Source organism: Meleagris gallopavo, chromosome 8 (genome assembly GCF_905368555.1).
Source record: "Meleagris gallopavo chromosome 8, MGAL_WU_HG_1.1, whole genome shotgun sequence".
In the NCBI taxonomy this organism is placed as follows: domain Eukaryota; kingdom Metazoa; phylum Chordata; class Aves; order Galliformes; family Phasianidae; genus Meleagris; species Meleagris gallopavo.
Window position 1 is genome coordinate 17,782,533 of NC_139411.1, and position 13,604 is coordinate 17,796,136.

General features: G+C 39.2%; 1 protein-coding gene across 3 annotated transcripts in view; it reads right to left on the reverse strand.

Annotated features, from left to right (window-relative positions):
• The window catches only part of ARHGAP22 (Rho GTPase activating protein 22), a 123,223-nt gene extending 110,876 nt beyond the window's left edge, over positions 1 to 12,347 (reverse strand). For 2 of the 3 annotated variants that reach the window (XR_014884902.1, XM_019617624.3), the window contains exons 1-2: positions 12,152 to 12,347; positions 267 to 354 (exon numbers count right to left, since the gene is read on the reverse strand). Coding sequence is in view for 2 of the 3 variants with exons in the window: in XM_019617624.3 (XP_019473169.1) it covers positions 267 to 354; positions 12,152 to 12,331 (268 nt within the window). In the remaining variant the exon portion in view is untranslated. The remainder of the gene's footprint in view (positions 1 to 266; positions 355 to 12,151) is intronic. The other variant, XM_010714469.4, reaches the window with a different exon arrangement.
• Between the last annotated feature and the right edge of the window lie 1,257 nt (positions 12,348 to 13,604).

Sequence of the window (13,604 nt, forward strand, 5' to 3'; positions counted from 1 at the left end):
AAGGTGTGGAGCAATATAAAGAAAAGGGAGCATTAACAAATAACATGCAGTGGCAAGGAAGAGGTACCACATCAGCAGTTCCATCCAAAAAGAGAGAATATCACAGCAAATAACTATCAAGCCCTATTTCTCAATTTCTCTAGATGATTTGGCTAGTGTATCAGAACGCCTAGAATTCAAATAAGCCATGTAGTTGTCTTATCACTGTTAATAACTAAAAGGAATAGTTGAGGTTTTGCAGAAAGTAAAAGGACTTGCTGGCCTACCTGGGGCAATTTCAAATAGATGTTTTCCAGGCTCATCAGGATTAGGTGGCAGCTCATTCACTTGATTGCCTTGCAGTAGAATGAGACCCTGTAAGGGACACAAACACAAGTGAAATGGGAAGCGCTATGGAAAGCGTAAAGACAAATGTAATAGACGCTGCAAACTTAAGCTCCGCTCTTCTACTAAGCCATTCCCTTTTCCAACCTCACTGTATCTGAGCAAGAAAAAGACTTGAGCTGATCATGCATGTAGCTTACCTGTCCCTTCTGGACACTTCTGATCAAATGGTCTTTCCTCTGGAATAGTAATACTCTGAGCATACACAGGTGATTTCTCTTTCTTTCCTTAACTAATTATTCCTTAGAAAAGTTTCTTCTCATATCACATCTACTCTTCTTTCACCTTTTAATTTTTCAATTATTTTTTTGCTTTCAAATTGAGTTTTAATTAACTGAACAATTGAAGCCCAGCAAGCTATAAGAGGCTTGCACTTATAACAGGAGAATGTTCACTTTGACTATCATCTCAACTTGCATGAGTTAACTAATAAAAAAGTATGAACTCAGATAAATTTCAGTCTTTAGTTGGTATGTCTGCCTCTCTCAAAAAAAGAAACTAATTTGACCTAAAAGCATTTTTTTCAAATTGAAGAGTTCAGAAGCAAACAAAGCTGCAATGTAGACCCATCTTTGGAAAGTACTTCTAGGTCATCGGCACATATGTAGCAAAGATCTTCAGGTTCTTGCACATCTTGCTACAGATTCCAGGGAATTACGCAGAGCATTTCTACTGCAATCACTCCTTCTAGGGGACAACATGCTTCTCCAGACAGTAACAGGGATTACTTCCGGTAAGCTGGAGGTTCAGATTCAATTTTTGAAAATAACTTTACCCTCTTTCAGGTTTGTTCCTTGAGGAAAAATCTTTAGAGGCTACATATTCATACTTCAGAGGTGTTACTGTAGCTCTTATCCGTATTAAAACCAATTGAGAAGTCCTGTCCCATACCAGGCACTGTGAAGCCAGAGTCTGATAAGAAAAGCAGTGACGTGGGGAATGCTAGTATAAAGCTTCCTTTTCTTCACTGGTCCCTAAAACACAGCTAGTTCCAGAACACCAATAATCTCATTTTTTATAGCACTGTCTTTCACACAGCTGCTGTTAAGAATGCTTACAGGATGGGACTGGGTAATAGAACAGCAGGGACCAACTCTACCCCCAGATACACACTTCATGCTGAGGATAACAGACTGGCTACACTAACAACTCATGTTTAGCTGAACAAAGTTTCCACAGTAGTTTCATTGACAAATTGTAGAATGATGGGGGTTAGAAGGAACCCTAAGGAATACCCAGGTGGGCTGCTCAGAAAGTAATGCCTGCTATTTGTTTCCACAACAGATACAAAGAGCAGAACACTATTTGTTACAGCAAATTCTCAGCTACACAACACTCCTTTTCAACACAGCCATCACCATTAGCTATGCATTTCACCAGTGATGAACAGGAGCTTGCATGCCGCACTTGTAAAAATCTGCACCAGCAGATGTGACCCACTGCTTCACAGATGTTATGACAGCGTTATTAATGAAATGCACTGCCCAACGCCTCAGTATGCTCACATCCACCATTAGGTCTCCATAAATGTTCATCAAACATTGCTTAATATCACTGGGTGCAATCTTTTCCACATGGAGGAATTTGATGACACATTTGCACTTCATACACACCTCCATGTCAGACACCATTGTGTCGGACTGTCCCTCTGCTGCCATCCGTCACACAGCAACAACATGTAAGGGAATATCAGAGGAAGGTTCAACCTCTACTGCCATCCTTCAAAACCCTCCCATGATGTTGCAGCCCAATAGAATAAAGTACGAGGCCCAGGGCCCCAACCTGTCTGGCTTCAAACATTTCTTGGGAGGGGCACCTGCAGCTTCTCTAGGCTATCTGTTCCAGCGCCTCAAAACCATCACCTTTAAGAAAATTTCTCAAGCTCCCTGAGCACCTTTGCAGCCCTCCTTCTGGACCTGCTCCAACAGGCTCACATCTTTCTTTTGCTGGGGAGCATTCATGATGGTGTTATTTAGTGGGGGAGAGGAAGAGGAGAGCAGGTAGTGAGAAGGGACAGCCAGCACTTAGAGGTATGCCTATCAGATTTCTGCTCAGCTATTCTATACGTTTATATTTTGTCAGCAGCCACAATGCAAACCACTTAAACCTTAACTCTGTTATTTGATACTTTCATAGAATCACAAGGTTGGAAAGGACCTACAAGCTCATCTAGTCCAACCATCCTCCAATCATAATGTGAACTGAAACTAGGCTCTCTCTTGGCCATCTGTCATTCAGAACATGACCCAGAATTCTAAAACTGCAAACCTCACAGAAAAAAAAAAAAAAAAAAAACAGGGAAAACTTGTAAAACTTAGGCTTTCTTCTCTAAGACATCTTTGATGACTGATCTCTAGTTCATGTCTAGTGTAAAAAACATCTCTGAAACAAAGTCACCACAGATAAACCAGCACATAAAAAGTATATTTGCAAAAGAAAAATAAATGTTTGAATTCATTAGGCCTCTGATAACAGCAGTGGTACACATCATCCATAGTGATACTGATCTGTTTGCATGTGTCATTGAACTAGTGCCATTGAACAACATAGAGGAAAGAAAAAGACCACATTTGTGTTTTTTTTTTTTTTTAACTGATGTGAACTGAGTGCACCAATTATATACTGGTACAATTTCATTTTAATAAAGTTACTTGAATTGATATTATTTAATGCCATGCACAACAGTTACTAAGACCAGTTAAGATTCCAATACTTCTGAAATTACTGCTATGGAATCGCTTCTCCATCTCCAGTGTCAGGAGAAGTATCTGCCCTTAGATTCCCAGATAGAAGTTTAAGGAGCTATTGTACTTCAAACATGAGCATATAGTCTTGAGGGAAAGACATCTGAGGAGCAGCTGAGGTCTCTGTTTCTGCAGCCTAGAGAAGAGACTCAGTGAGACCTCAGGGCAGCCTACAGCTTCCTCACAAGGTGAGTGGAAGCATAGCACTGAGTTCTGCTCAGTGAGGTCAGAGACAGAGCCAAGAGAAAAGGAGCTGCATCAGTGGAGGGTCAGGCAATCATTACAGAAAGGTTATTTACCAGAGAATAGTCAGGAACTGGAAGGGGCTCCTCATGGCAGTGGTCACAGCTCAAAGCCTTCTGGCACTCAAGCACTTGGACAATGCTCTCAGAAATTTGGTTTTATTTTTGGGTGATCTTGTGTGGAGCTAGGAATTGGACTCAGTTATCTGTGTGGGTGCTTTCCAACTCAGAACTTTCTGTGATTATTCAAGTCTATGAACATCCAAGAGCATTAAAACCAGCAATTTTCTGGAGCTACATAAGCTTAGACCATTTCAGAGATTATAAGAGCATGAAATATTAGTAGAGTGCTGTACATATACAAGTACAGATTTATTTTGTCTTGTAAAGCTCACCCTTAGACTGGAGGGAAAACAGAAAGCAACTAGATGGATTTTGAGTATTTTTTGCCAGTAAAAGTTGAGGATAGTCTGAGAGGACAGATGTTCAGGAACATGCAGACCATGGAAAGGAAGCAGCATTAAAACATCCAGCTACCAGAAAGGATTAACTAACAGCTAGTTAATTCCTGTTAACAACTTCAGTGGAAGTTCTTCATTAACCCAGCGTAACAGATAAAAACATGCACCACATTTGTGCTATGACAACCCTCCCATGTTACATAATACAGCCACCATGTTATTCTCACTTCCCCTTTCAGGTGTCCCATTATAAAAGTCTTTTACAGGGAGAACACTTCTTTGTTCGTTGACTAGATGCAAACTCAATGCTCTAGCAAGGCCGCCAGACAGCACTGCACAACAGAGTGCAAGGGCACAAACCCTGTCTCTAAATTAGGGCAAAGTTAAGAGTGAGAAAAGACAGAGCAGGAAGGTAATTAAATTCATACTGAGTGGATTATCTAGAATAGTTGCAAACTAAACAAAAGCCAGCAAAACAAGATAAGCTTTCAGTATACTTTCCACCAAATCACATTGTTCCGTATCTTTATTTTTGAGACTCACTTAATTTAGAAAACATGAAGTCACCCCAAACAAAACACTGGAAAGGTAGAATAAAATGCCTCAAAATGGTGCAGAGAGGTCTTGTATACAGCTTCATCTTTGGAGCCCAGTGGCCAGAATACACTGAAGAAAGTCCTGCTGCTTTCTGTCAGGCACAATTCAAGCCCACAGCAGATGCACTGAAGCTTTTTATCATACGAAGTCAATACTGAGAAAAGATTAATGAATTAGATGCAGAGCAGCTTCTGTTCCCCTGGAAACAGAGGATGGGCATATGCTACCTCCTGCTTTGGGAATAGAAGCAAACTCATAGCTACTTTGAAAACCACATATATTGACAGAGTTACTAAGAACATAAAAAGCTCTCTGCAGGTCAGTCCTTCCTTTCCCCTTTCCTCATGAGACACCTAAGAAAATATTCCAGAAAAGCAATAGCTCCAACTTCCCACCCTAGCCTTCAGCACAGAAGTCAGCCTGATAGGATGGACTGTGCAACTGCAACTATGTTACACAACACACCAGTACACACAGGGTCAACTTCACGCCCTGTAACTACTAAGTAGATCCCTTTCACTCCAGTCAATCCAGGGCACTCATCTGTCAATATACCATAGCTCCATCTTTTCAGATATTCCTCCCTGGAAAACAATGCTAAAATTTGCTATACGTATGTGGAAGCACAATTCTTTCGTAAAAATATGCAATGAAACACTCATGAAAAAGCAACATCATTTAAGGTTTCTCTTGAAGCATTAGGGCATAACTTGTTTCTTATCTGACTGTCAAGTAAAAGAATGCGATCTTCTTCCAGAGTGCATATAAGTAATCAAACAGGCAGAAGATCAATGGGAATTTCAGTTAAGCTATTGATTTAGTTTCTGCATACAAACCTGCAGGCCATGCTTAACATTTACAACAGATTTTTAAAAGGACAAGTATCTTTAGAGCTTAAGCAAATTACGTATTTCTATCAGCTGATTATAAGTCTCTACACAGCCTGTAACAGTTTTCTCAGGGACACACTGTCCTGCTGGGTCATGGCAGCATGCCTGTATTCTTGTCCCATCATTCCCCAGAAGCACAATCAATAGCCATCTATGAGTTCCAAAAGTACATCTTGCTTTTGAGATGCATGCTCTTACCTCAGGTAGGACACAAATCCTATTTTTGCAACTGTTACAAGAGCTGCATCAACAAACATGAAGTGTCCAGCTCTCACTGTGCTTTGTATACAAAGATGAGATGCTCATCTTCAAGCTGCAAAACCCAGCTGTCACTGACAGGGTCCTGAGCAACAACAGATGATACCAAGTTGAAGTCTCTTTGATCTTTACATAACATCCTATCCTTAATGATGGATTGAATCCTTGACCAAATGCATGCAAAGATGTAAGATGCTGCCAATATCCTCATCCATCTGGTATAAACATTGCAGGCTCAAAGGGGAAAATCCATTTCAGTTCTCAGAATAAAATGAAGTTTGCATGTAACAGTTAAACCACTTGCTACAGCTGCATGCTTAATAATAGCATGTGTAGATAGCAATGGTACAACACAGGCTGTCTGTCACTATGCCTGTACTGGCTCATCAGGAAGCAGCAGCACAGGGACTTGAACAGAAGAAACAATTGAATAAGCCAGATCAACAACTATGCTTAGAGGCACGACAGTCAAAATAATGACTATGTGAAATACGTTACCTAATAATACTTCAACTAGGAAAGCACTTATCTCAAATGCTACAAGAATATCTTACAGGTATGCTGAAGAACTTGAGTAAGAAATTCCTCTGAGCCATAAGCTTTATCACTAACTGTAGAGCAAGAAATCTTCCCCTTAAATCCATCGATATAGAATAAGAGAAGTAGAAAATCTATAGCTGATTCTGTATTGACAATTACAATATTCCCAGCTTTGCATTTACTTCAAGTGGGAGAACAGTGTTTCTACTAAAGCTAAACATGGTTCTCCAAAACAGAATAGATCAGAAACAGACTAAAAAAAGCGCACGAAACAATAAATTGATAATGAACTCCATTTGCTAACACCTTACGAGAGAAATACTTGGGTAGTGTTGACTGTATTAAACACTAATAAATGTATTTCCCAAAAACTGTAAGATAAACATATGTGCACATACAAATACTGTGTGGAGATTATATTACCCTATACCAAACTAACCTACAGCTAGTCAGCACACAGTTAACTAGAATTTAAGTTTTCTTTTACAAGAATAAACATGCTTTATTGCAAACATCTGATAACTAATGACCCATCTGATGCAGCTTATTTGAGTTTGCCACTTTAAGTAGCCCTGGTTTGGTTCAATTTATTCAATCACCATTTGTTGGCTGTTACTAAATCACCTAACCACTAACTGATCTCTCTTTTCTAGCTCATATTTTGACACTACTCCCTTCCTCTGGCTGTTCTCTTACCAGTCTTCTTTGGGACAACTCTATCCCATTGCCCAATACATACTGCACTGTAGGATTTAACCAAGGGTTTCCACAAGTAGTATTCTAGTATTCCTCCCCCCCGCCCCCTTCCTTTTATTCATTCATACTTTACATACTTTCTTCAGGAATAAGTGTTTTAAGAGTAGGAGAAATACACGCTATAACCAGTACATTGATTTTTTGGTCTTTCAATCTGTATCCCAGCTATGCACTCCAAAAATTATTTGCTGACAACACTGGCACCTTTCATCCCTTAAACTCCAGTAACTCTACACATTTTACAGTTCCTACTTGTCTGCTTATATGCAGCAAGCAACAAATTTGTCAAGCTATGAGGATTAAAATATTCTCATAGCTCCAACTGTATTGTAAATCTTATGGAAGATTAAAGCCTAGCATTATCAGCTTAGGGTTGTTGAACATGTAATAGAAGAGCAGTAGGACTAGAAAGCTGCAATTATCCATTCCCCATTCCTGAAATATTGGTTTTTGTACCTCTTTATTCTAGATCAGGCCAGTTCAGGCACATCCAGTGTCTCAGCAGGTCATATCATTACATTACTCAGTTATAGCATGTTTCTACTCATACCACCCAACTTAAGACCATAAAAGCAACTGTTTGAAATCATGATATTTTTAAAACGTCTTTAATACTGTCACACTGTTGTTTAACACTTTTATCCCTACTATGAGCCAGCTTCTACCACCTACTACCAAGAGATTTAGTTACCACTGATGGAGTGAGGTTCTGAAAGCTTTATTCCACAGTGAAAAAAGGCTTACAGCATTTTCCCTTTCTCACATGACAATTCCTTTCATTTAGCTTTGAAACTCAGCCAGAGACCAAAAAAAAAAAATCACAGGGACAACAGAAAAGTACAATATTCACCAAGGAAAAAGGAACACATTGCAATTGCTATTATTTTGAGTCAAAGTGCCTCACAGAGAGGCTCAGAAAGACTTTTGCATTTGAGCAGCCATGGATCCTTTGTAACTGATACTGCATAAGCAATCAAAAAAAAAAAAAAGGATTTAGATCAGCAGTACTGGCAAAGAAATCACCTCCTCCCTTCCTGTAACATCATGTAAGTAAAAAATTTAAGCATGTAGCCACTAACATCTGCTTTGTTAGATGAAGTATTTTCAGCAATTATCTTACTACGTTCTTCTCCCTGACTTTCCACTAGTTGTTCATAACCATGTTTGCAAAAGGTATCAGAGGGAGAAAGGGGCAGGCAGGAAAATACCTTCCTCAGCCCTCCTGTTCATTTTTGCTGCAAACATATGCAATAATGGCTCACAGCCTTACAGGCATGCAAACTTGTCACAGTAAGCATAAAGTCAGAGTTTAATGCTTCATTCACATAGCTATAACAAGCCATAGTCAGTACTGCTTGATAAAAAGCCAGCAAGCCCTATAAGCAACCAGCAGTGAAACAATGCTGAGAAAACATCCCATTCTAACCTCTTGTTTTTCACTGTATGGAAGCTCTAGCACTGCACTTAACCAATGGAAGTACCAAGCACAAATATTTTTGTAGAAGTCTATACAGCTGCTGAAGAATTTTACACTTGAAGCCACCTCCAGTAATATTCCCTGCAATCTACGTAACTTACTGTAGATAAATAAAAGCAATATACTGCATCTTCTGCTATATTCTGGGCATTTTTACACAACAGAAGAGCTTTACTGGTGCAACACTCACCTGTTTTACAGTTTTTTCTTAGTTCCTTCTGATCCTGCGTGCTTCCGAGTAATAAATGCAACCCACCTCTTCAAACACTTTGCTTTCTCACTGCACTGTTAATACACCAGAATAGAAATAGCAGCATGCTGCAACAACACTGAAAAAATGGAGATCATTTCTTATGCCTGCAGAGTGCTCAGAGATAACAAATCATTTGTTTCTGCACTCTATCACAGCGCAAATGCAAAGTGTCAAGTCTTTGTAAGACCCTCTCAGCCAGATACAACAGGCACAAAAAGAATGAAGAACTAAATATGATCTACGAGTATGATCATTTTAGCCTCAGAAGAGGACAATTATTAGTTTATGCGCTCATTTAACAGAGAAGTTAATTTGGTACATCTGTTCTCAAACCCAACGGGACAGACCTAGTAACAAAATTAACATTCCTAATTGTAGATAAGAGACTAAAAATCAGCTACATTTCACAAAATAAAGATTGCTTAAATTTTTCTCACCAGCTCCGTACACGCTGATGCTTTCTGAAAGAGAAAAACTTCCAAGACATTTGTTTGTGTTTATCAACCACCCCATTCCCCTGAAGTCAATGTAGGAGATATGCATTTGATGTATTTCAAACAAGGACGAGTTGGTGTCACTCTGCCATGCAGAGTTTACTCAGCTTTATAGCTGACAATCTTCTGCACCAGTTCAAGGCCTGCAGAGATGTGAAACAAATCTAACTGAACCAAGGAGAGGCCAAACCACTTCATATGCAGCTGTGACCTCAGACTCTGAGGGACTCACAGGTGCTATTTAGGGCTTTAATGATTAGAGAGGCTTATGTAAACACACATACAAATACATCCACACTCCCCCTATTACAGAAAAAACAGACCTGTGTTTTAGTAACAATGCTATGTGGAAAAGCTTGGAACATCAATGACTTTAGCAGGTACTTGTACAACATAAGCATATAGATTTTTGAAGTTTTTCAGAGATATAATAGTAACCTGTTGAGATTAAGGCTTTCATATACGTAGAAATGTTAAAGAAGAGTAGAAACTGCTATTATGAACTTCATGGGAGTTGAGATGCACATCAGATTGTCTGCCATGTGTAGGAAGATAAGGATCCCACCCAATCATCAGGAGATACAAGAAACCATAAAAACATACCCCAGTTCTAGGAGCTAAGTATAAAGGAAAACATACAGCATTAATGAACAGCTTCAGCCAGATAGGGAGGCTGGGCTCAGGAACTCTCCATTCTGCAGTAGATATCTCACACTTGCATACTCCTGCCTGTGCTCATCAACTGCAAAACCAGGAGATTGTGACAGTAGAGAGAAGGAAAAACATGAAAGCATGAGGCTCCCAAACATACCACTGAGATATCCAACTGGCCCACAGCAGAAACAGGGCAAGCCATATCATGATGAAGTGGCTGGACCAGTATGGGAGAGATCCAACATGAGCCTCAACACAGCTTCAGCCCTTGAGCTCTGCCAATAGTATGCCACAGTATCACTGCACCATGATGTTTCCGAGTCAGCAAAATTTAAGAAATAAGTCCGCATTCACTCACACTACCTGTACTGAAGAAAGTCAAAACTTTTTCCCCACCCCACTGATAAGTTTTTGCTGTTAGACACACTTCAAGTCAGACAGCAATAACTCCCAGGCATATATACAACACACTAAAACTCATAGCCTACTCTCAAGTCCTGTATGCTGGCATATAACAAAACCCACGTGCTCTACCCACAAGGTAGCCCTAAGCAGCTGGCTCACCTTTTCCTGCTTAGCAATGAATTGAGAGATAAGTCTCAGCAAACTAAGCAAGGTTTTTCACTCTCAACTCAGCAATCTGGAGCTCCATAGCTCTTCCTGTCAAATTCCAGTCACACAGATGACTATATTAAGATTTGGAGGTCAGAACAGGATAATGAAAAAGCATCCACGTGAAAACTGTTTCAATAGAGAACTGGCTTAGGTGAATCAAAGCTATAGAAGGCTGAACAATTAAATGGTTTCTCATAAAATACATTTCATTCTCAAACTGAATTACAGGACAGTACTCACATTCATAGGCTTGCCAAAAGCTGGAATATTTAGAAGATTAATTTAAAACATTTATTGCACTGAGAGGTTTGCAACAATGCAGCCATTGTAAATTGGTGAACATTCAATTCCATTAAATTGGCATACTTTCCCATTCTCTGGATCAGGTCTAAGTTTGCAAAGCAATTGAATCCAGCCCATCTCTTCCCTGCAGATCAACAACTTGGAATGTAAGTCATTGCAGCTATAGGAAAACAGATCATACATTTCAATTCAGAGGACAGTGCAAAACCTTCTAGGAAGGAGCATTTCACTCTTTCAGTACAGTCTCCTGTTAAACCCAGCACTCCCTTCATGTTTGCTATTCCCATAGAAATTCAAACAAAGTTCACCAAAACTATGAAAGCATTGTCAGGTACAATAATAGTCAAGTTTTCTTGGTTAAATTGTAAGCCTCTCCTTCCTAAGTCATCTTGGGCTGGCACATTTTGCCTGAAACATAAGCCATCACTCATAAAACTTCTTTCACTGAGACCTGTGACTACATTACTGGCATGGACAACTGCAAAATTATTTCAAAAAGTTTTATAGTGCACCTTCCAGATCCCAAATCTAATTTCAACTGAACATACAAGGAAAAGGTATCCCACACTAGGTAAGATAAAAGTTAAAGCACTAGACTTGGGAGATGTAGATTTATTTTCCTGCTCAAGATTTCTCATAAGAACATGGAAAAAATTATAGTCTCTGCATCTCAGTTTCCCCATGAGCAAATTCAGACTAACAGCTTTAATTCAGCTCAAAGCAAGATTTGTTAAAAACAGATTGCACAGAACTGCCTATTTACACTAATGTCAGCCATTTTCTGGAGAAATAAGTCTTGTTTCTGACCTGCAACTCCTGAAAACAGCTATCAGACAGCCTAGAATGACAGACAAAAAAAAAAAACATTGAACAATATGCTCTGTTTAGTCATGAAAAGCACTCAAATATGATTAAGACAAGTTGTATGGGAGTAGCAGAAGACATACAGGAAACAAAAATAAGCTGAAGATCAAGCAATTTTCAGTGGGCAGAAAATCTATATTTTGCTTTTCATGAACAAACAGCAGTTCAGAAGACTCCTTACTTCCAGAGAAGTAATGGAACCTCTTGACATTAAAACTTTTATTAGGAATCCTTACATACAGCCAGTGACAGGCTACTATTTATTAGCGACTATTTTGAGTTGGTAACTGAAGTAGAAATAGTACATACATCAAGTGGCACTGACATTACTGTAATTTCAGGCAATGAGTTTTCTGCAACTAGATTTATTTCTTCATGAGGAAAGCCACAGAACTGACACGAAACAATTAAACCAGGGAACATATTCTCACATTCTCCTAAGCTCTACTACTTGCCTGCATGATAGCTAAGTCTCCTTGAAACATCTCTTCCTTTGAACATTCATAGTGCTTACAGTAACTGAAGAGAGCTCTCAGTCTAAATAGAGTCTGTGACTCGTACAGAAGTCACAACCAATATGCCCTACTACTCCAAAATAATAATTAAAAAGTAGTTATACCTGAGGTTTAGTTTCCTCTTCATCCTTATAATAGAAGAGTTGGTCCCCACGCAGCACAAACCACCGCTGCTGCCAGTTCTTCATAATGCTCCTCTGTTTCTTCAGCCAGCCACACTTCACCACACGTTCTTGAGGGCTAGGAGAAGAAGGTCTGGAGGGAGGCCCAACCTGCTCACCCATCACCAAACTCTTTGATCGGGCTGAAAGAGAGATTGCAAAGTGAAACAGTGAATTAAGGATGAGAAGAGACAGAAGCTAATCTGTTCCATACCTTCTTCTCAGGCAAGAACAGACCACTGTGTGCATTCTTCTTTCACTATATATTTACTTTCAAGGCGTACTTTGAAGTTCATGACAGTGAAACAGAATAAATAACCTTCTGACACTGCTCACTGCAGCAATCTAAGTGGCAAAACAACTCCACTGAGGCTCACTGCTCACAGTACATCTTTATTCATAGAAAATCATCACTTCCCTCCAGCTCTACATCAGAACAGCACTGCTCTCTCCAAAAGCAATATTTACCCAGTAAGGGTGACAGAAGAGAGGGGAAAAAAAACAAAGAATTCTCATCCCATACACAATTACTTACCAATGTGGCTAGGCAGTGAAAAGAGCTGCCACAAGAAATTCAGAACACAAGGACTTACGAAGTAATAGTCACATATAGATAACGTAACTATAGAGTGATTAAGATCACCTCAGACTCCTAGTCTCTGACCTTAAAGTAGAAAAGCACAACGTAAATAAAAGTCAGAATAGAGAGAAAGTAAGTAAATCTTAAAGGATTCAGAAGAAGAAAAGCCTACTGCTCTTTCCCTCCTTTCTCATCCTATGTGCCTATATTAAGAATACTGAAGTATGGGGCATATAAAGCCAGTACATAGCGATTACATATTCCAAGCAGCAAGCCAGTCCTCTGGATACAGAAGTTATATGATCTTTTAAGTCTATTTCCTTTGGATTCACGAAGTGCTTTATTATAAGTTATCTACTATCGCAGGGCATTTTTCTTCATTAGTACAAATGTGATCCTTCACATTGCCTACATACAGTTGATTTACAGCACAACTTACAACTGCCTAATACTTTCAAAAACTATAATAGGCTTTGTCTTGTGCCTCAGTTAAGGAAAAAAAAAAAAAATCAGGATTCAACCTATAACTGTTTCTTGCTTCAAGTTCTCTTCAGTTTCACTCTTAAATGATTAAAGAGTTGAGATAGTGTTATAGCTTTTTCAGATTATTTCTCTTATTTTGTCTTAAACAATTTGCTGAATTTAATCTGAACTAACCCCCAGTTTCATGCTAGTGAAGTCTATCAGCAAACACAGTGTACACTAAAGTAACCTAGTACTGCTCAGTCATTACTTTTACACACCCAAAGCAAACAATCTTAATATAGAATTCACTTAAAATCATGCTATAATGTATCCAGGCTTATTCTCAAGGCT